Source organism: Siniperca chuatsi, linkage group LG2 (assembly GCF_020085105.1).
Source record: "Siniperca chuatsi isolate FFG_IHB_CAS linkage group LG2, ASM2008510v1, whole genome shotgun sequence".
Classification (NCBI taxonomy): domain Eukaryota; kingdom Metazoa; phylum Chordata; class Actinopteri; order Centrarchiformes; family Sinipercidae; genus Siniperca; species Siniperca chuatsi.
In genome coordinates, this window is record NC_058043.1 from 5,039,880 (window position 1) to 5,063,519 (window position 23,640).

Sequence of the window (23,640 nt, forward strand, 5' to 3'; positions counted from 1 at the left end):
TTTAATCGGCTGCAGAAAAAAAAAACACAATGTTCCTCACACACACTTTTTTCATCATTTACAAATTCAGAATTACGTTAGAAGCCTCCTAATTTTTTAACTCCTGTTTAACCCCCACTCTTTGATTATTTGATTATTATTGTTTATTATTATCTGATCTTTCTTTTTTGATTTTTTTCCCTTTCAATTCCAGGCATTTGATGTCCAAACTGGTACATATTTTTAGCAACCCTTGTGGCGTGGCTAGGGATGGCACTGTCTGTCAATCATTCGGTTGGTTCACTTAGGTCAAGATTGAAAAACTTTGTCAACTATTAGCTGGACTGGCACAGAATTTGGTACAGACATTCATGGTTTCCAGGGGACAAATCCTAATGTCTCCTGACTTTTCATCAGCAGGTGGACAATTTGGGCTCAAAGTGAAATGCCTGGACAAATATTGGATGGATTGCCATAAAAGTGGGAACAGACATTTATGCTCCACAAAGAATTCATTTTAATCTCAGGCAGTGTCCAAAATCACTCCATATTTACTCTATAGTGCCCTGAAAAATTTCACCAATGGAACAAAAAAGGTGTGTCCATGGCATGTACACTGCTTTTTACAAACAACCGGAAAATTTTAAAGCGTTGCATTTGATACATGGAAGAAATAAGCCAATAGTTATGTGACACTGTAGGTGTCAGTGATGACTCGAAATGTTGATGATTCACAATTGTTCAAAATCTCAATTTACTGCTCACTAGAGCAAGGGTCTCAAACTGAAATTACGTGGGGGTCACTGGACAGGTCGTGGGGGGGCCGCTTGAACACTTGGCTGTCAAAATAGATAAATAAATAAATAAAATAAGACAGCTAAAGTGTTCATGTTGAAAAGTTGCTCTGTTAGGCACAGCTTGCTTTCTTAAATATGAAAATCAAATTTTTTATGCTTCGAAGTGCGTCTATTATGTAGTGAACGAGAGATTTCAGATACAGCTTTCGTCTTGTCATGTCTGTTTGAGTGTCTTTTTTAATGTTTTGAATGATAAAATTCTCAAATGAATCAGAAAAAAAAGTATGTAGAAAATGTATTAATAAAGATACAATAATGATTGTTGATGGACTGTGTGTTTCAGGGTTTGCAGTGGTTGTGTAGGTGGTGTGGTGGGAGAAACAGACCTGCTTGTTATAAAGTATGAACGCTTGTAAAAAATCAGTATAACCCACACAAAGCTGTGTCAGCTGACACGATGGTGAACTCAGATACGACAGTAGCGGCCTCATGGAGACAGTTGCCACGGAGACCGGCGTACGTCATCCTGTAGCGGTTGCCATAGTCCTCCTGACGTCAAAGCCCCTCGCAAGATGCTCAGGAAACCCCCTGGCGCGGTTACCATGGATACTGGCGGGGGGAGGGGTGGGGTTTAGAGGAAGCGGAAGTGTCAGAGCAGGCGGAAGTGGTACTGCCCTGAATACCCTGAGCAGCAAGCAGAGGACGGCTTGATAAACTCGCATCTTCCAGAGAATAAAATCGGGATTCCTAGTACGCTCTAAATGTGAGTTCACTTGCATATCACTCGATTATTGCCTTATATGCAGGGTAAAGAGAGTCATACGGGGAGAACGGCAGACCCAGCGGTGAACCCATTCCCTGCCTCTGCGGCGGAAGGTGCCTATTGTGGTTTGGGGCTGGGTGCGAGGATTTAGGCCGAGACTTGTGGCCAAATAGCGAGAAATAATCCTCAAAACACCTGGCATGAGGTTGTCTGTGCTCTTTGTGCTGTCGAATGCGCTATATATCGTTGATTTTTTGATATTTTTTTAAGGCCCAGACTCCGGTCGATGCCATGCATGGTACGCGGTGACCGAGTAGAGAGGGAGAAGCAGCAACCAAGTTTGGCCATTTTGACAGTTTAGCAGCCGTGCCCAGGCCGTCGTAAGAGCAGCCTAGACATTTTAGCAACCAGTGCTCAGTACATGGCACGGCGGATAATGTAAAGCTAGTACTGAGGGGCTGCCATACCTGGACAACCGACAAATCTGGCCTTATTCGCAGAACTGACAGAAGACAGAACAGCGTAATTGGCGGTGTCTTTAGCTCAGCTCCGTCATGGCGTAGTGAAACGATATTGAAGCTAACACACCCTCCCTATTTCTCGGGAGTTTCCCCTCAAATGCGACTGCAATTTTAAAAACGTTTTCTTTCGATATCGTTTAACTGCCAGGGGGGCAGCTGTGAAACGGAACAGATGCCATATTTAATCCTCCTAGCTATTTCAGCTCACAGCTCGCCATTCAGTTTGAACTGGGTCAGGTCCCGTTAGCAGCTAAGCTAACAGTTAAAGCCAACGGCCGTGCTGTGACGTTCAGTTAGCATGCTAGCTGGCGGTAATCTATCTCTCCATCTTAAAATTCCGCAGGGGAATGCGACAAGGAGGGCGTAGCTGCTGCCAGGCCGATTTAACGCTACAACCCTAATATTCTTGGCCGGCAGGGCTGTTTTTAAACGTTCGTGTCAAAACGTTTGCTGGGACGATGGTATTTACGTTAAGCTATTCAGTGCATCTCTGCTGATGATGAAGATGGTGTTCCCCATTTTTCTCGGTGCGCATAAGCCTGTTAACCTTAATAGTTAGCTAGGTGGTTGGATAACAGCATTGCTAATGTTGAGTGTGTTGGTGTCGTGCCAGATGATTGTAGCTGACCCATAAGGCCAAGGTGGATCAATTTTAACCGATGTGCGGGTCGCTGGGGCGGTTAACTCTCGGTAATGCTTAAATAATGAGCTTGTAACCGTGATAAGCGGCATTTTACCCGTATGCTAAATGCTAACCTGAGGATGCTAAAATGTGCAAAAATAAAACAGATTTGCCAGTAAGGCATTACACGGTTGTTGAAATGACAGCACTGTGTGAATGTCTCATGCAACCTGAAGCAAGCTGAATATTCACTTTCTATTCAACTTTGCAGAAAAGCCTCTATTTCCCTGGTATTTACACTGTACATATTTTCCTGTCTGGGTTTATTTAATGGCCTGTCAAATTCATTGTTCTATTGAAAAACCTGTGAGTGGTGAAATCTACGACCACTTTAAAAGCATGCCAATAAAAAGATTAAATATTTTATAGGAATTTAGTCAATTTAATGGTGACATAAACATAATAGGAACCTGAGACCATCAAAAGACAAGATATGGGCAAAAATACACAAAGTGGTCTGACAAATAAAATAATTAGTCCAGTTAATGTTCATCAGAGTAGTGAAATAAATTAAATTATAGCTACCATTTTTATAATAATTAATTATAACAGTGTTTTCATGAGCATGAAAATGAATCCAAAATTTACACTATCTTGTGTATGGTTGTATTTTTATCATGTTAAGAGTGTAAGGCAAGTTAGTATGTATAGCACATTTCAACAACAAGGCAATTCAAAATCATATAAGGCATGGGAAGTCAGCAAATGATAAAGTGTTTGGCATTTTTGCTTGAAAAGTGACATGATTAGTTGATTACCAAAAAGTTGCAGAATTTTCTGCCGATCGAGTTATCAATTAATCAACTAATATTTAAGATCTAAGTTACATGAAGAGGTTAGTTAGACATTGAAAGTAATGCTTAACTCAATCTATTTTAAATGTTTATTAGTTGTAAAATCCATAAAGTAAACACCACCTTTCCCATAATCATTGTTATAACTGGTTTGGTGTTTCAATATAAAATTAAATAGTGTCTTGTCTGTTGATTTTATATGTATGACTATCAAGACGTGTAATGTGATTTTAAAAGGTGCTGCTAAAATCCCTCACTCTCAGATCAACAACTGAAACTGAGCACATAGTGGTGGGGATTTTGCCAATACAAAACAATCAGATTTCACTTATGTCAACCACAACACAACAATGGTGAATTTAGAGGGATCTCAAGTTTCTTCTCAATGAGTGTCCTGATAATGGAGGAAATGGGTATCTGAAGTTATTATGATCCCAAGCACTAATGGGCTCACCATTTTGTTTTTCGGTAAACAAAGGTCACAGCACCCAATATCAGCAGATAATTGATTTTACGATTCAGCCCTTGAATCGGCACTGGAAATGTGCCATTGGTGTGCTCCCAGCTGAGAGGCTAATAATTACTCTGCAGACCGCAGGAAGTGCATAAGAGAGGCAGCAGGATCAAACTTTGTGAATGACAAAGTTTTTCTTTTATTTAGTCCCCTCCCATCTTTTCATTCAAGTCAGAAGTCATACTGTTGCTTCACACTACTCCAACAGTCTTATGTTAAATAAATATCATAACTTACATTGAGAAAATGTGGTTAAATTTGTTTCGCGTGATACTAATGCTAGCAATATTGTTTTATAGAATTGTTCTTTATTGACGCACACAATTCAGGAAGTAAACATCACATATATGCTCACATTATTAGTGAGCTATAAACAATTTGACCTCAAGTCAAGGAGGTTTTATAAACCAATTTTTTTTTTCCAAGCAAATTTTTTTACAAATTAACCTACTTTTAGAACAAGTGCCAGTTAAGTGCAAGTTAAAGTTGAATGGAAATTGCTCGCATATAATCAAGGTGTGAACAATATGGATAGAATCGTGGTATGTGTAATATTTTCAATCACAATATCAATATAGATCATGATTTAGTACATTTTCTGGAAAATCAATTAATTGTCAATAGATAAAATAACCAGGCATGAATGTCTATTTCTGGTTAATCCAGGAAATTAGATACCTGATGAATCAAGATGCTTCATTACATTGATGCAAAATTCATACAAAATATTTCTGTAAAGCGGTCCTGCTCAATGGTTTACGACATTGCCCGTGGGCTAATACAGCCACAGATATTAAAGCGATAGCTACCACTGTATGGCAAAATCTCTACATATTGTCATTTTGCCCAACCCTAGAGTGACAAGTGATTTCAGGTATGGCTGGGGCCAATTCTTTTTTTTTATTCAGGATTATCAGTAGCTCACAACCATGAACAATTAAATTAATTATGTTTTTACACATGGAAAAAATAATTCTGCACACTTATATGATACCATGAATTGAGCGGAAGATAACATAAGAGCCACAATTGAACCACCTCTTTTGAATGTTACAGTGAGTACACAAACACTAAATGGGGAGGGGTATTAGTCGCCATGGATTCCTTGGTGCCATCTGGTGGCCTTGAGGTGAATTTCATGATTTGCATTTGATACGCATAATATAACCATTGTTTTCCAAAACAGAAAAAAATATCAAATTGATCATTTTGAATGAATGTTTTATATACACTATATCAGTATTTAAAATATATATATATATATAGATATAGATAGATAGATAGATATTAGTCCCAGATATCCTTTGGAGTTCATTAAGATCAATCATAAAAAAACTGGGGGGAAAAATATGGCACAGCTGTAAATCTGCCCACAAAAGGCTTCTCCTAAAAAATAAAAAGACAAACGCTGTCCATGTGATTAGAGCACTTACTAGGGAGGGAGGCCTCAAAGAGGGCTACAGTCAGCTCTGAAGAAGCTACAGGTTCTCATTGCTAAATTAGAAGACACTGTGTACACACAAACTATTGACTGTTGCTCTACCAGTTGCAACTTAACAGCAGAGTGGGCCTGAAGAAGAAAAAGCTGCTTTTGGGGAAACAAAAAATTGCACGATACCTTGTCTAACGTCTGCAAGAAAATGTAAACACCAAAACAAATTGGAAGAAGGATCTATGAACTGACGATGAAAAGTGGAGATTTTTGACCATTTGTGCTTAAGCCCAAGCACTGCACATCAGTGGTGGTGGCATGTCATACTGTGGGGATGCTGCTTGTGAAGATAGAGACATGAACATGAATGCAATAAAACAAAATTCCAAGAGTAAAATCTGCTGCAGTCTTTTTAGGGAACTGTGATTTAGGAGATTTATTCAATGGCAATAGAACAATTCAAACAAAAAGCCAAGTCCACAGAGGAATGGCTTAAAACAAATATTAATGTCCTGGAGTGGTTATGTTATATCTCAGTCCAATAAAGAATTTGTGGCAGGACTTGAAAATTGCTACAGGCTATTTTCTGTGGACTAACTGGAGTTACTTCAAGTATGTCATAACGGGCTTGGTTTCGTTTTTGATTTTCTATCAATCACAGTAATGCTTATTGTATTAGATCAGAATTTGGTATTCGTGGCAACTCAACATAAAATAACTCTGGTCAGACTGGAGACCATGTTCACTGAAACAATTCTACTTAAATCTAATATCTGGCACTAAAATCTCCTGAAAAAATCAAAATACTTGAACAGCTTTGGTTTAAAACCACGATGTAATTGATACAGAAAAAAACTGAACTACAAGAGAACCAACAAATGATACTTTATTGTTGTGGTATTTATCATGGCTTATACCTTTTTTGCACTCCGTAGGGAAACCCCATCCTCGCCCCCCTGCTTCCACAGGGAGGTCAGAGGTCAGGTAAGCCTCAAGGACACTTGAATACAACAGGGTGATGTCTGAATTTCCCTCTGGTGGAAGGGTGGTCACTAGGCTAAGCATCCAAACCAGGAAGTTATCAAACTTGTCAGTGTGCAGATGTGATGGTAAAGCTGCATTCTGGTGTGCGTGTATTAACATATTTTATTTGGAGTGTGATAAGTTTAAATGTAGAAATAAAGGATTTACAAGTAATTCAGATAAATAAGATATGCAAATGTAGGCTCTTTGTGGAGAGTGTATAGTGTGATGTGTAGATAAAAAGGAGATGGAGGCGAGGCTGTGGCCTACTTAGACCTACAGATTCATCTGGAGAGCAGAAAGCCCTTGGGGGTGAAATAACTGGGAGCAACCATTTTGCTGGAAAGGGTTTTTGGTAGTTTATGAAGATCTGTTAGGTCTTTGCTGGTATATTTGATTTATTTTACTTTTTATGTGATATTAGGATCCAATCAGTGACAGTTTATTAATTAGCTTTTGCCTAACCAGTGCTAGTGGTTTGATTATGGAACGGTTAAGCATCTTTATACATGATTCAGCTTTTAAAAAATGACACTCAAGCCCATTGCTCTAACTTTCCCACTCTAGTGGTTTTCCTTTTCTGTTATTTCTTTCCCCTTCTTTGCCATGCTCTACTTATATCATGGGCCTACAGATCTTGCACACCTGTAGTTCTCACACGTCTGTCTATCGTTCTCATCGCCTCTCTACTCTTTCCCTGTCTGTCTTCCCTTTTTTTTTTTTTGCCTGTTCCAGCTGGTAAATGGAGAGCCTCAATGCTGAAGTCCAAACACTAACCCTGTCTTTCTGTCCCCTTTTCTTGTCCATGCAGCCTAAAAATGGATAAGAACGACCTGGTGCAGAAAGCCAAGCTGGCAGAGCAGGCCGAGCGCTACGACGACATGGCGGCTGCCATGAAGGCCGTGACGGAGCAGGGCCTGGAGCTCAGCAATGAGGAACGCAACCTGCTCTCTGTCGCCTACAAGAACGTGGTATGGCATCCGTCTAATGGCTTTTTTATCCCCCCCCCCAAAAAAAATAAAATAAAAATAAATCTACAGCAGCTTGGGATGTAACTGCAGTCAGCTCAAGATTTGGTTCCAATTCACAATATAGAGTGCATGGTTCAGTACGCTCATGATACTTTTACTACGAAATGCAAATAAGAGACTTCCTTAAATTAATCAATAAATCATTCCTCCATTAAACTAAGCTGAAAAATATGATATTAAGATAAAGAATAAATGTATGGACTTGGATGAGTTAACATTGAACTAACCGTGGTTAATGCTGTTGTTCAATTGGATTTTACAACGCGCAAAAATATTAAGAGGCAGCATTGCCACTATATAAATAATATTTAATTGAATAGGCAGCACAAATTGAGGCGAAGATAACTGCATCCATATCTAGTTGAGTGTTTCAACTTGAGTAAAGAAATGTTGTTATTTTCTGAGTTGTATGACTCCATGAATAAATAGAGACAGGAGCAGAGGACAGGGTCTAGAAGAAATTAAGAGACTCTGAAGTCCCTGAGAAGTTGGGAAATGAGTTGTCTGAGCTGTCGCTTAGTCGCTGCTTGTTGTCACAACAAACGTCATTAGAGGACATTGACCAATGACTGCTCGTGGCCTAAAAAACAGACAGAAAAATCACGCTCCTGTTCTTTCTCATACATTTTTCTGTGGAAACATTTCCTGTGGTAGTATGGGGCAACCGGACATAATGTGCAGGCTGCAATGTTCGACTGTACACTATAGCTTATCTTATCTTGTCTTTACTTGTTAAAATGCCATTTTTGACGGCAGAGTTGTTGTCTTAAGTATGTGCAAACAGGATGCACAGATTTGTATCACATCTTACAAAACAATCTGCTTTATCCTGATGTTTATTTATAGCATTTACAGTGACAGTTAAAATCTTTGCATTTAGCTTCTTTTTATATGTATAGTTTATCACTTGCTGCGCTGTTATAATTTTCGTGCTTTTGTTTTTCATGAAGATTTTATAGTCCAACTATAAAAGTACAAATTATGTAAGAGCAGCCTCAGGTTTTCCACTGCTGCTCTATTTATCATTGAGGTTTACTTGATTTTTTTTATTATTTTTTTAAGCTTGCCAGCATTGAATAGCACTCAGTACTTTTTCTGTTGCATGTTTCAAGCTGTAACCCAGCCAGGAGGATAGTATAAGTCACTATGTGGGTATGTTAAGTTAGGACATAGGGAGTAGCATAAGCCACACTTATCTCACATGATAGAGAAGCAGACTTTCATGCACTGTCACGTTCTAATGCTAGGAGCAAATCAGGCTTTGTATTCGGTTTTACCGAGCCAATTTAGTTGAAGATCTTGAATTACAAGCTCAGTGATATTCATATTTCTACAATTTTTAAAATGAACTATTATAAAAGTCTTCACTTATACTATTTTTTTTTTTGTAGTTGATTTAAATGTTAGCCTCCCATTATTTCATTGCTCAACATCATTTAAGCATTATTAGGTTTTGTGATGAAATCACAATATTGTACTTTGTATATTGTTGATCTGGAAATCATCATGATGCTCATGTGCAATGCAAAGTATGCAGTAAAATAATTTCAAAATTAACACCATTAATTGTAATTATGGTTACTCTATCATACTAAATACGTATTATTTCAACTGTGTCTATCTAATGTATATAAGATGTTGTTTTAATGTCAGTTTTTTGCTTGACATTGTTGCCATTAGGTGGGGGCCCGCCGTTCATCCTGGCGCGTCATCTCCAGCATCGAGCAGAAGACGGAGGGTAACGAGAAGAAACAGCAGATGGCCCGCGATTACCGTGTGAAGATCGAGTCTGAACTCCAAGAAATCTGCCACGACGTGCTGGTACGGAGAGGGATGGGAAAGGGCAGGCAGGGAGCGAGGGGGTGTGAAGATAGAGAGAGAGAAAAGACAAGATGGGTGGTGACGATGGGCAGGAGGACAGGGACAGAAGGTATAAAGAGGGAGCAGTGGAGGAAGAGGGAAAGATGGTGGAAGAAAGCACACTCGAGCTGATCCCTCCCGGCTGAGGAAAGAATAACAGTCACATGGTGTTACTTGTGGAGACAGTAATAATGTTGCCAGCAGCAGCACTGGCAGCTGTTAAGAGTTGTCAAACAAAGCTTTAATTTTTCTCTGTTTTTTGTCTTGCTACCCCACTTGGGTATCTTTGCTTCCTTTTTTTTCTATTTACTAGTTACAGAGGCAACAGAGGCTTGACTGGAAAGGCAACATTGTGCCACAAGTCACATGTTTGTGTGGGTGTGTACATACCACCTCTATGTAGATTCAAAAAAACGCCTGGGATGATTTTATATGAATACATTATATGAATCTGTTGTTACCACTACATCTTATTTTTTGAAGTGGCCTCTGAGCAGGTGTTCAGACTGAAAATAGCGCTGCATCAAAAACAAACTCAAGGGGCTGTGTTGGTGTGGGTGTGTTGCTACAGGTACAGGGTGAGAGGATGAAATATGATCCAGGAAGTCCAGTTTGATTAACAACATGTAAACAGTAGAATTACACCAATGTCATTGCAAAGTACTACCTGGAATGTTTGTGCATTTGCTCGGTCAACGCACTGCATTGCCGAGTGATGTTCATTGCATTTTGGCAAAAGTCAAGCCAGGTGCTGGATGACCTTGCGTATGTGCAGAGTGCAGACACACAGTGGTCTGATTAAAATTAATGAGGAGGCTGCGATTTTTGATAGAGCACTGCTGTCAGTCTGAACACACCCTGAAGGCATCGGCATGCTCCAACCAAAGTTCTTGTCAGATGATCACTTTCTGTCAGTTTTTGTGTAAACAACAGAGTGTAACACTTAAGGCGTTCCATGAAAGAATGGCGGAAGTGGGCACCATTATCCTAATTTAAACAACCAGTACTGTTGAAGCAGTCTTTAGGCTCACGGCCTGCTTTTGACTAAAGGATAAGTTTGTGTTCAGTAGACATTAGCATTGCATGAAAAAACACAGCCTACTCATTCATTTAAATGAGGCCACTGTGTTGGCACGGAGGCGATTGCTGATGCAAAGGGTACCCATGGCAAAAAAGCCTAAATCCCTAGGCCACCAGGCCCCATGTTTTTGAACGCAGTCCTGTTCTTGGTCTGAATGCCCAGTAACCCCTTGTCTGTTTTGGAAGTGACTCTTCGGTGTTTTTGTAGTCATACATCTGTCTGAACAAACGTTAACCAACGTGGTTGCCTACCTAAGCTCCACACAGGTTAGTACTCTCCACCTTCATCACATGTGCCACTGCGACCTGAAACACTTGCCTAAAGTATATTTATTTTTTTAATACTTACAAACTCAAGTATGAGATTGTGTGTTAGGTATCTGGTCAGAAATTCTTCAGTGACAGAAACATGACAAAACAATCAGTGTGTGAACACTGACGGTCTTGCATGTGCTGCTTCTGAAGCTTCTGGGAGAAAGGGAAATACAGTGAGGGGAAAATGCGGTTTCTTACTGTTGAGAAGCAGGAAAGAGGTCTCTAACCAAAAAGCTGTATGTTCAGTCTCAGGAACTCAAAGTGTGATTTGTTTAATTATCTTTAAACACTGAATCCCCACCTGTTAGTTTAAGGTCAGTCGCTCTAGTTAAACAATGGCTGAAGTAAAGCTCAGTAATTGTGCCTGAACATAATACAACCTGACAGAGGCAAGCTAGACAGAGTTGAAAGTCTCATTCAGCTGCTCAGAGATGCTGTCAAAAAGTGCTCTGGAATATATATCCTCTGTAGTTTTTGAACAGTTAAGGCCTTTGATATGATTGAGGTGTCATGAACAACCCTCCCACTGCCAGGTCTTGACTAGGTTAGAACAGAAATTGCTCAAGGTCAAACCAGACTGAAATGTTTAGCGCCTGTGCAGGCTTCTAATAATATCTTCAAGGTCAAACTGGAAGCCTCTGCAGTGATGTGATGCTGTAGGAATGAAGGGAGGGAAGGACGGGTAGAGACATGCTGTCCTTAAAGCAGCAGAAAGCGTGGAAGGGGAAAGCTTTGATGCATCCACAGGACAAAAAATGTCAGTAACCTTGATCTAAAAGATATTACCAATAGCAAAAATCTAATTTTCTTCTCCATTATATTTGTTCCATTTTGAAGTGGGGAAGAAACTGTAGCTATTTTCTTGTTATGTGTTAGGAGCATCGTGTTTCATAAAACAGCTGAAAATCAAAATTGACAGTTCTGTGAACATATAAGTGAGGTATATTTGCTGTCAAAATAATGAATGGGAAGCGTAGAAGGTAGTCTTATTTTATAATGCTTGTTATAGTTAACAACTGACCTGCTATGGTGGCTGGATATGTCTACTACAAACTTGATTTTGGGAACAACCAGAATGGGTGCAGCAATGCTAAAATGCCCCACAACCTGGTACCGACTGCTGGATGGCAAAGAACATAAACTTAAATATGACGTCTTTGACTTCCAGCAGTCAACTCCCCTCTCATCCACAGCTGCTATATTTTACACATGTGGCTGGTGGTGGATAAGCCAGCTAAGCTACATTGTTTTGACTGGGCCTGAACGCTCTGCTGTGAAGCTAGCGCTAATGGGATCTCAGTTTTACTGTCCAGAGTCGGGCTGTACCGGACTCTCCCGGTGGTTTTGACGGTAGTATTTAATCTCAGAACGCGTCTTTGTGGAAAATAAGTCAGTTAAAATGCCTGTTGAGTGGAAGCCCCAAGCTGCTTTGTGTTCGTTTAAATACGGGCGTAATTGCGGTGTTACACATAGGCACAGCAGTAATAACATTGAAGATGCTTTGGGCAGGTCTGTTGAGAGCTGCTCTGCATGGATACAAATAATGCTGAAAACCGTGGTCGTATTTTAGTCCGTAGTATTTTGACCGCGGCTGGCAAAATGCAGTCTTTACAGTGCCAGTGTTTCAAGAGCAAATTGTTTTGTGTTGTCATGCCAGAGTGAAGAGCAAAAAAATCTGTTAAATTACTTTGTCTCTCTCTTCACTGTATATTGTGTTTTTATTCCATTACAGCTGGTAATAGACATTTTTCTTTATCAAATGGTCAGAAATAACTGAAAAATGCATAGATTTCTGTCACATAAGGTAACACAGACTCATTACCTTTAATGTACGCGGGCCGATCATGCTTACTGTCATGCGTAGTCATACACCCCTCCCAAAGGCCCATTCTGAGCAAGGAAAAACCCTGAGTCTAATAGTGGTTTCCAACCTGGGGGTCAGGACACACATAGGGATCCCAAAATAAATCTGAGGTGCTGCAAGATGATTAAGGAAAGAAAGAAAAACATTTATAACACAAAATTGTGATTATTTTTGCCTTTTTTTTCTTGCGAAATACTGAATACTTTTTATACTTAAGTCTATAAAAATCCTTCTAATCAAGCTATCTAAGAGCTGCTCACAAGTCATGTCCCAACTAAAACCATACCCTGTGATGAGGAGTCAGAAGTAGGTAATGCTTCATTTTAATGGGTCACAAATGGTTGGGAACCACTGGTCTAATACAGCCAGAGATATTAAAGGCATACGGCAAAATAGCTGACAGTTGATGAATGTTTATTGTCTCATCTTTTTATATATCATCATATGACCCAACCCTATTGTCGATTATGACTAATTATGTTTATTATGTAAATTATTTTTGGGATTCTCTCTAAAATATTCATTTATGTTGTGAACTACTGAACAGTTTTTACCCTGTAGATGAATTGACCTGGTTGCACTGTTTACTTAAAAAATTCAGATTGGGATAGCATGTAGGCATTGCTTCATTTTAATCACTAACCACGGACCAACATAACATTAAGTATATTACAAGTTAGCGTAACACTGTAGAAATACTGATCATGTCATTTCAGAGTGAACTGAAATGGCTATTGCTGGGAAATTATTTGTCCATATAACAAGCACTAATTACAAAAAGTTGTAGAATTGTAGAAACAGTTGCTTGTAATTCCCTGAAATGACCTACTTTCCTTTTTAAAGGAAAGGATTAAGTGGCATCTAGCTGTGAAAATGCAGTTTGCAACCATTTGAATACCACTTACCTCACCCTCCCCTTCCAAGCGTGTAGGAGAAACTACGGTGGTCCATTCTGGGCTACTGTAGAAACATGGTGGCCTCCGTGGAAGGGGACCCGCTCCCTCTGTAGATAAAAACGGCTTATTCCAATAGCTCCTCCTTAATGTTACATACTGGACCTTTTTAAGGGAGGGGTGTTTTCCCCTTTTTCCTGCAATATTTAAAATAATCTTTACATTCATCTGGTGAAACACGGTGTACAAGTTGTTTTATTTCACTCATGCAACTTCTTTGCTAATAATCTGCTGCTCTTCCATATTGTAAGAGTTCCTTTACAATTGATGGCATGGTAGTTAATTGTAATCCAATGACTGAAACAAAACTGGTTTCAGGATGTTTTCACCTCAATCTCAATCCCCCAGCCAGTAAATGAAATGTTCAAAGGAGTTCTTTCTGAGGTGTTTGTATGTACAAGACCAGTTAAACTGATTTTGAGCATTGAATTGAATGAGTTACAGTCTATAATTGTTGTTTTCCATTCATCACTTCTCAGTTTAAAGTTGCTTTTGGGCCGTTACTTTGCCAGAACTGCTGCTCCAAACTGTGGTTGGAGACGTCTGTTTCTAAGCTAATTTAGCCCGGCAGTGTTATATCCTGAGCTTCTCTAGATATTTAGGGCTGACGAACAGTAACTTTAACCACTCTGCAGGGCCACGTCTGTGTACTGGCCTTTCCACGCACACTGGGAGAGCCTCTCGCAGGAGAGATGCTACCCTAGCTGCAACACAAGTACCCACACAGTGACTCTATAGGGGCGTAAGGGCCAAAACGTGGCAAATGTGTTTATAGTTGTTCTGAACGGCCACAGTGGAAGGCGGCGTGAAAAGCCGGCTGTCATAGAGAGGGGGGAGACGCGATATTGTTTGAAAATGTGTGCGTATTTACACCGTCTCTCCTGGTACACATTAATGGTGTTGCACTCAGTTGTACACATGAAAAGTGACAGTAGTAGTTAGAGCTTGAGAGAGAAGTTCAAACCCTGGCTCCTTCTCACCTTCAGACAGCTGACCAAGCCTGGCTTGAATGTCAGATTTTTGGTTATAGAAAGTTACTGAAATGGTTAGAGTCGCCCCCCCTTAATCCAACGTCAAAAAGGTGTGGGGGGAGTGGGTTTCCAAAGCTATTCAACCATCTGACAAGCACTTCTGAAGAAGCATACTGAATGTGCTTTAGTGCCAGAAGACAGCCAGCTTCTGTGCCTTTCCACCGGAGACTCTGAAGCCCATCAGTAACTGCTCATGACTGGTTAGCTCTGAGTACCAGCACTGCAGGCATACTTGTCGCTGGTTACACTAAGCGGTTGTGTGTTCCAGTGTTCATTTTGCAAAGGCTGCAGTGCAAAGACATGTATTGGTAAAACCATCTGTAATCTAATTGTCAATTTACTGTATACTGACAGGTTTCTTTGTGTGTTACTCTGCCATTGCTGTATAAATACAGAATCTGCCGGCCTGTTTTTATATTTCTGTTTATGAACCCTTCTGGTCGTCTGTCTGTTTCAGAATCTGCTCGACAAATTCCTCATTCCCAATGCATCTCAGGCGGAGAGCAAGGTGTTCTACCTCAAAATGAAAGGAGACTACTTCAGATACCTGTCAGAGGTGGCCTCTGGGGAATCTAAGAAGGGTGAGTGTCTGAGTTTGAACCATTAAAAATCAAATTTTTCTCTCATTGTTCTTTAAAAGGAGCTGTATGCGACATTCACTGCCACTAAATGTCACAGCACCAGCATCTCGGACCAAAAGAGATGGGCGCTACGGCCCATCAGACTCAAAAACAGTAATTTTACCTTGCAGATCATTGTAAAACACACTTAATTCAAATTGGACAGAAACAAAATAAAACTCACCAAAACTGTATTTGTTAGTCTTTCCTCTGTTCCAACAATCACCAACTCTGTTTTGGTCGAAATTATTCTTTATTCACAGAGTTAGATGAGAACAGAACCAGCCGTTATATTGCTCTCCTCAAAGCCAACAGTTTCACAGAGAGGGACTCGCATGCACGCGAGGCCGGACCGGCTAACAAAACAAAGAACAGAGAAACTCAGATGGCAACATATATGGAGGAAGTGTGACGTCATTCTCTGCTCAGGATTCCATTACTCCACTGCATCTTTGCATAGCAAATAGTTGTTTGCTGCTATATTAATGTTCAAAATCTCCTATACAGAACCTTTTAACTCAGATTTTGTCATGCAAATAAGCAAGGCATAATTTGCTTATTAAAGGAGGAGCAAGTAGATACTCAGTTCAAGTTGAACTACAGTGCCCTGGTGTTCAGTGGGATTCAGTGTTTTGCTAATGGACAGTTGAGCAGAGGGAGGTTTCAGGGGCTTAAACCCAGTTAAAGGGAGGATTTGCTCCGTGTGGCACCGAGCTAATCAGAGCCTAACCAGAACATCCGTTTTATTGCTCAAACAAAAGTCAGTTGCTGTTTGCTGTGCTGCTCAGAGTAAATACTCCTTTTTTAATAAACACAACTTAGTAAACATTTTTATTGCTTGCTGTAAAGAGACCATTTTATTGCTAAGAGCTAGAAGCTCCCTTTTAAGTAGTGATCCACTGATGCTGCTATTGAGTGCATATCAACTGTAATCATTGGTAGATGCTTAAATTCTCCAAAATTACCATGGAAATCAGGGGCACATTAAGAGTTGTTTCTTAAACCACATGCTGTAAATATTCAGTCACGTTTGAGGCAGTAGTGCAGTTACTGAGAAGATTGTCTATCTCTAGCGGTCTCTACACTGCATTTTATTGCCAGATTGCTTAAAGGCACAAACTGAGAAAAATAGCTGAGAGAAATTCAGCTTTTTATCATAAATGCAAATGGTATAGGAAATGAAAAACTGATTTGAAAAATATGTTTCATTATGTGTGTCCTCTTCAGTAAAGAGAAATATGGCAGAGAGGGGATAGAGGACACATGAAGCATCAGGGTTTATGGGAACAGTCTCAGCCATTATGTCATTTGTTCACATTAGTCATACCAAGGATTTACAAGTCAGTGACGGTGAGACAGAGATATAAAAATTGCACTTCTGACACCATCAAAAGGTCACATACAAATCATCAGATAGAGATTACAGAAAAATTACCCAATTATTTCATCATACAATTGTCTATTTCTAACCTTTTGCTAAAACTCCTGTTGTTAATGGTGAGACAGACTCATTCAGACTGTTGCCAAGAGACAGCAACCCATAATGTTTTGTTGCCAAGGTTATCAATCATCTGACTCTGGTTGTCACAGCAATAAGCCAAAGCACCAATTGTATATGAAGTGACTAGATGGTGACAAAGTTAGCAAGGGACTCACTCCTCTCTACTGGATTTACTGATGACAGGTTGAGCCTGATGTGCACTAATTGTTCTAAAGCAAAGGTTTCATACAGTAAATTCTAACATGGCGTTAACACCAGTTTTTTTTTTTTTTTATTGGACTGGATTTATTTTATTTTTATTTTTTTAGCCACGCTAGTGACGGGGCTCTGGTCTCGGCTGGTCGGCCCATGTCTTTGTTCCAGAATGAAACATCTCAACAAATAACTGGGCTGATTGCTATGGAACTTTGTACAGCATTCATGTTCCCCGCAGGATGAATTATAATAACTTTGGGAATCCTCTGAGGTTTCATCTCACACCGTCATCGGGTCAAAATTGTAATTTGTCCAATATTTTGGTTTATGACCAAACGCCTGCAAAACCAATGACATTCCCCTCAGTTGTACTTTGTATTTAGTGCGTATTAGCATGTTAACACGCTAAACTAAGATGGTGAACATTGTAAACATACCTGCTAAACATCAGCTGGTTAACATTGCCATTGTAAGCATGTTTGCATGCTGATGTTAGCATTTAGCACTAAGCACCACTGTGCCTAAGTACAGCCTCACAGATCCGCTAGTGTGGCTGTGGACTCTGTCTTGGTTGTTACCATATACCAAAAAGTGGTTGGTTGCTGCTGTCAGAGGACGATACTCACTGCAGGTCACTGTAAGGTTACTCGTGTGAAGACAGTCTTTGTACTGCATCTGTTGATTTACGATGTGTCATTGAGACTAATGTTCAGGATCACAGCGTGTAGCAAAATAAAAGTGACTGGTTATTTGTTTTGTAAAGACACGGTGGAGAACTCTCAGCAGGCCTACCAGCAAGCCTTCGACATCAGCAAGAAGGACATGCAGCCAACACATCCCATCCGGCTGGGCCTGGCCCTCAACTTCTCCGTCTTCTACTACGAAATCCTCAACTCGCCCGAGCAGGCCTGCGCTCTGGCCAAGCAGGTGGGTGCATAACACTTTGTTTATTCATGTAAGAGCACTAAATTTGAATGTTTATGGTAATACAGGTTATGGACAGGCGGGCCCCTCTTCCACAGAACAGTCTGCCAGTTAACAGTCAAGATGGAGCAGTGTCTCACCAGCTGCTGAGCTCTTGCTCCTGGCAGACCTGCAGTCCTCAGGCATCTGACAGCCATTTTCTGGACACGATTGTCAGAAATCAAAATCATGAGACTCGGAAGTCTCCAGAGACTCGAGGCCTATTTGAAAAAGGCGTAGTTCAAATGTGCAGGCAGTGGCCCCTGTCAGGACGTCTTTATGTAAAAGTGGACTGTCGCACTACCTGACAGAACCACTCGAGTCGTGGAGCAACAAAAGTAATTAAGAGTAAAGTAGTAGTAGTAAAACAATAACATAAAAATAGCTCAAAGGGGCAACTACATGTTGTGAATCACAAACACTCGAAAGAGCAAACATAGAAATGGAACTTGAGTGAGACATACCTGATCAGTGTGTAAAAACATTTTCCGAAGGATTTAGATGGGTGAACCTCTCTGTTCCTCCCTGCAGGCTTTCGACGAGGCGATCGCCGAGCTCGACACCTTGAACGAGGACTCGTACAAAGACAGCACGCTGATCATGCAACTACTAAGGGACAACCTGACTGTGAGTATGCACTCTGGCACACAATTTTGTACACCAAAAATAATCTACAAACGTCTTTTTGCTGTTTTGTATCCTAAAGTTGATCATAATCTAAAGTAGGTGAAAATGCGGGACAACTTCAGTTGTAAGAGTTGTTTGTAAAATATTGATGTGAAGTGATTCATTCGACTGCGTATTTTATCATTGCAGACTGCTGTGTTAAGCTACACACATAACATAGCATAGCATTATACACACATGGCCGTGGGTATAATTCCCGTCGGGTATGGGAGGGACAACCATGTAGATGGCTGTTTGAATCATATCATCATCACCACAGAAGCACATACTTTAACTGTGTTAACATTTAACCACGTCCACATTTGCATCACATATCTTCATTCACACAAACACCAACCAGCTAGTTAGCGACCACGCCTATACTTTAATGCCAATACATCCACTCGGATGTTGGGAAACTGGAGTGAAAGAATGGTGAAGATGCGGCATATTAAGAGAAAGTGGCTGCATCAAAACTATCACCACAAAGCACCTGTTGATGACGATGATGATGATGATAGAGCAGTGTATGAGGATGTGGGTGGATTTTAACCTTGAAGCCATGAAGATGTTTCACAATGAGTCTTTCAATACAATAATCTTCTTTTAATACACACGAGTACCAGTTCACAACATTTTGTTCAGAATCAGTGCAGTGCTGTTGTTGAGCCAAAACGTTTTTTTTGTTTCACTGTCATGAAACTTGTTTTGTGTTAAACTGCATATGCTACGAAAGCAGGCAGACGCGTATCATTTCATTGTTTAGATTAAAATATAATTCTATAAAGTTTAATGTTAAATTAATAAGATAAGGCTGGTGATGGGCTGCCCATTGGTTCCTACTGAAGTTGTACATCTTTAAAAAGGGTCGTGAATGAAGTTTTTGTTTTTTTAGTTTTCAAAAACAAGCCCAGTAATTTCCTAAAACAGCTGGGCACTGTAGTTTTTAATCAAATGTTAGTCAAACAGGAGGAAATAGTGCATTTGTTGGGGCCTATTTTCAGTGGTGGATTAATCCACATTTGTTGCTCTCTGATGAGTATTTCCAGCAGCAGGATGGTGTATGTGGGACTGAATTAAAATAAACTACAGTGTGTGTGTGTGTTCTCATGATAATGAAAGAACATGGAGCTCTATGGTCCAGAGGAATAAGATATATCAGTATTTGGATACTCAGACAATCCTTGTTAGTAGGATACATCCATTATTGGTTTTGGTCTTTTCATGGGATTTCTTAATAATCCAGCTGATAGAGAATACTACCTTTTTTAATGAAAATGCAAAGCTACTTATTTTTGCTGTATTTAAAATGAAGTGAATCATGACAACGTTGTCACATGCTTGTTTAGTGATAGGATGACCAAAAGATATTTCTTCTTCTTCTACAGCTGTGGACATCAGAAAACCAGGGAGACGAGGGCGAAACCGGCGATGGAGAGAACTAGAGCGCACTTCACTGTTAACCCATCCCCACTCTCTTCCTCTTCCTTTTATCTCTCTTCCTCTTTCTTCTCTTCTTCCTCTCTTCGTACACATAAACAGCCCGTTCATTCCCTCGTCCCACTTTTTCAAGCCCAGCCTCCCGACTTCCCTTCTGTATAACCAACAGCATGAATAGTACCTGACCTTCACAAAAGTTAGAAAAAAGGAGGGTGGTGGGGGTTGAAGAGAAACTACCCCATCAACCCACCATCCCTCCTCCCACCCTCCCTTGATTATGGCACTCCAAGGCAGGCCAGCAGACTAAAACCACTGGCTAGTCTAGTCTTATAGCACACAGGGAGGGTATTTATCCAAAACCACAAAATAAATTGTCTTTTAGAGCCCACATTCCCCCGTTTTTACCCTCCTTGTTTAATCTTTTTCCTTCATTCCTCCTGTTCTTCCCTCAATCCTCTTCCCAACATCTCAGTATGTTCTCTCACCCTCCTCCCCCCTCCTCTCTCTAGCGAGTTAATGCATTTATATAGTTGTCCATCCCTTCTCTTTTGGCTTTTCTTAGTGTACTGGCGAATGGCTGGTTTTATTCCACTTTAAACAAAACAAAAAAAGGTTATTAAACTGTCCGTTTATTTTCAACAAACACTGTGATGCTTAGTTTTTCCTCCACCTCGCCACCAGATCCTCGTTTGATGGCAAAACAATATTCAGCTGGGAGGGGATGTGTTTGAACAGCAGTGCAATTCTGCTGAGGTTTATACAGAAGGGTCCTCCTACAAGGCTGTATTGTGACACTGACAAATCTAAAAACAAAAGCGTTCTACCTGCTGTGTAATCAAACACTCACCGTTTTTATATTATTTTCTAACCAGGACCCAGAGTTTTATTTGACGCCATTTTGCATATTTCCAGGTCGGAGGTAAAACTAATTTGAAAAATTATTAAAAGCTTAAAAAAAAGCATTCCATCTTAATGTTTGAGAAGATTTTAGACATCTTCACAACAAATTGGGACCTGCCTGCTTCCCTGGATCAACCACCTGTCAAGGTGCTGTCGAACATCAGTGCAGCCGTTCCTAAAGTTAATTCCTTAACATGTTCATTTCCCTTTGCGATTGCTTTTCTCTTTTTTTTTGTGTGTATAACAAATCAACCCCTTCTTTCAGGTTTTTGAAAACTGTAAAATTGTAAAACATTTTTAGAGCTTAACTGTAAATCTGTTTTTGGAAAACAAAACGGTTTGTCAATGTTGTTCGTTAACACCTGTGTGCAATGAAAACCTTGAAGCCGTTAGTCAGCTGGTATTTTATGCTTTGGCATTTTAGACCAGATCATTTTTGGGTACTTTCCCCCCCTTCCCCCCCCACCCTCTATATGCCCCTTAGCTTCTTGTACTAACAAGTTTAGAAAAGTCCTAAGTTTCCACTCGCTGCTGAATGGTGTGATCTACCAACAAGAATGCATGCTGTCATTTTTATCACCATGTAAATCTACCACAAGCATCGAGTGGGGAATTGTACACTCTTTAGATTGACACTTAAACTTCTTGCTTCCTCATTTCCAAAATATGAAAGGCAGTTGTGGCAGTGAGGTCAGGAGTTTTCCCTGCGACCTGATTGTAAAACTTTTTGTCACCTTTTTCACAACAACTGCAAGAAAGGTGTAACCAAATCCAACAATTCGATTCAGTACTTTGTGTAAGCCGGGGGCTTTTTGGGGTAAACCCAGCTGGCTTGTTTAACTGTTAAATTTCTCTTTAGAAAAAAAGAAGGAAGCAGTGATTTAAGTGTCACAGTTGACACAGTTTGAGTCCACAACAGGTACAGGTACATGCATTGAAGAAGCCAAATCTTCCGGCAGCCGATCAGCCAATCATCTGTATGTGGAAGTGAGAACCTGTAGTTTGGATCACAGTTAACGTATTCAGGCTAGAGTTGATAAACATACTTACGCGTCGACCTTTTTAGATTATCTTTCGAATGCATTTAGAAAAGAGAAAACACTCAATCGGCAGTCAACGGTACATTTTCCGGCTTATTTTTGGATCGGATCTTTTACAGTGTGTATATTTGAACTGGCAAAAATCAGGCTCCTTGTGATTTCTCTTGTTTAAACGACTACGCCCTGCCAATAGCAAGATACTGTATGTGTTCAAAAGCAATTCACAGCCCAAACTAAACTAGTCTTTTGTTCCAGACATTGAGAAACATCAGGGGATGTCAGTCTGTCGAAAGCCCCTCTTTCTTCCAAAGTAGAAATAGTTAAGTAAATTTTTCTCTTCTCCACTCAGTGTCACAATAACCTTGTCATTAATCATCTCGACATTCCACTCTGTAGGTGTAGAAAAGTCATGTGTCTCAATGTTTTTTTTTCTTTTGCTGGGGACAAATGTTTTCATGCACTGAAGTTTAAAAGGTAAAAAAAAATTATTCCTCCCTGCCGCTCTTTTTCTCGTTAGCTGAACAAAAAGGCAGTTATTCTACGCTTTATAAGGAAAAAAATATGATCCCATGCAGTAGTGAATGTGGCACCGAGCCTGTCTGTATATCTGGTATCTCAAATCATTTTGTTTTTACTGACCAGTATTCTGCTTAAAATAAAAAGGAAAAAAAAAAAAATACCCAAAAAACAACAAAAAAGTTTGCTTCTGTGACGGTTTCATTGCTTAGCGCGCACGTGGTTGTGAAAATTTAGACTTAGCTTAAGGACACCAATAAAAATGAGAAAATGACAAAAAAAAGGAAAAACCCCTCACCTCCCCCCCACCCTGGTTATTGACGTAATACTAGATTTGTGTATGTCTTTAAAAAAAAAAAAATTCCAACTAGTTTCACCTTACATGTTATAAACAGGACAAAAATGTAAAAGACAATTTAAAGTGAAATAAAGGTTTTATCAGTTCCGAATCAGCCCTGTTCTGTTTATTATCACCTCTAGCGTGTTAATGCCGCATGTTTTCTTTTGCCTTTCTTGATTTTGAGGATGCATGGCATGCAGTAGGTCTAAGCTTATCTGGAATGAACAGACGAGTTTAAAGCTCTGGAATAGCATGTACAACACATTTGAGGTGTTGAAATTCAGCGAATCCAAGCACATGTGTAGAGTTTTTCAAAGGTTGTCATTGGGTTCTTCTCACACCAAGGCTGACTCTGAAGTATTGGTTTTCCAATTGTTGTATGGTCTTTCTGATCATTGTATGGTGTACATAATCAGCGGGAAGAGGTTTAGATTTGTGTGTGTGATGGTTGGCTAACTACTGCTTTGTGAGAGCAACATTACCATTGTATGTCTTAATTTAGACTGTGACCAGCCTATCTAGCATTTAAGTCTGTGTACAGGAGAGGGACAGAGGGTGGGAGTCTTTACAGCAAAACATTGTCTTCAGGCTCATGTCACGTTTTGTTAGCTGTCTGGTCAGACTCAGACCTAATAATAAATCTGAATAGATTTTGTAATGAAGCAGAACATGCATGAGGGTCAGAAGACTTCTGTACAGTATGAATCTGAATCTTAACACAAAGACAAACAACTTTTTTAAAGGTTTTTTTTCTTTCTTTATTAGATAGGGACAGCTGAGGGGGGGACATGTAACAAACCTGGGCTGCTGCGGTAAGGAC

At 40.0% G+C, this 23,640-nt stretch overlaps 1 protein-coding gene across 1 annotated transcript; it reads left to right on the forward strand.

The window, feature by feature from the left end:
• The first annotated feature begins 1,400 nt into the window (after window positions 1-1,400).
• On the forward strand, window positions 1,401-22,929 carry ywhaba (tyrosine 3-monooxygenase/tryptophan 5-monooxygenase activation protein, beta polypeptide a). Its single transcript, XM_044221622.1, has 7 exons — window positions 1,401-1,539; window positions 7,317-7,476; window positions 9,217-9,357; window positions 15,097-15,220; window positions 17,719-17,882; window positions 18,450-18,545; window positions 19,973-22,929. The coding sequence occupies exons 2-7, from the start codon at window positions 7,324-7,326 to the stop codon at window positions 20,027-20,029; spliced, it is 735 nt and encodes a 244-aa protein (XP_044077557.1). The 5' UTR covers window positions 1,401-1,539; window positions 7,317-7,323; the 3' UTR covers window positions 20,030-22,929.
• The last annotated feature ends 711 nt before the right edge of the window (window positions 22,930-23,640 follow it).

Excerpts from the sequence above, each read along its gene's own strand:
- ywhaba (XM_044221622.1), top strand. The coding sequence starts at position 7,324 with ATGGATAAGAACGACCTGGTGCAGAAAGCCAAGCTGGCAGAGCAGGCC. Across the intron at positions 7,477-9,216 it reads CTGTCGCCTACAAGAACGTG|GTGGGGGCCCGCCGTTCATC; the intron begins GTATGGCATCCG and ends TGTTGCCATTAG. Across the intron at positions 15,221-17,718 it reads CTCTGGGGAATCTAAGAAGG|ACACGGTGGAGAACTCTCAG; the intron begins GTGAGTGTCTGA and ends TGTTTTGTAAAG.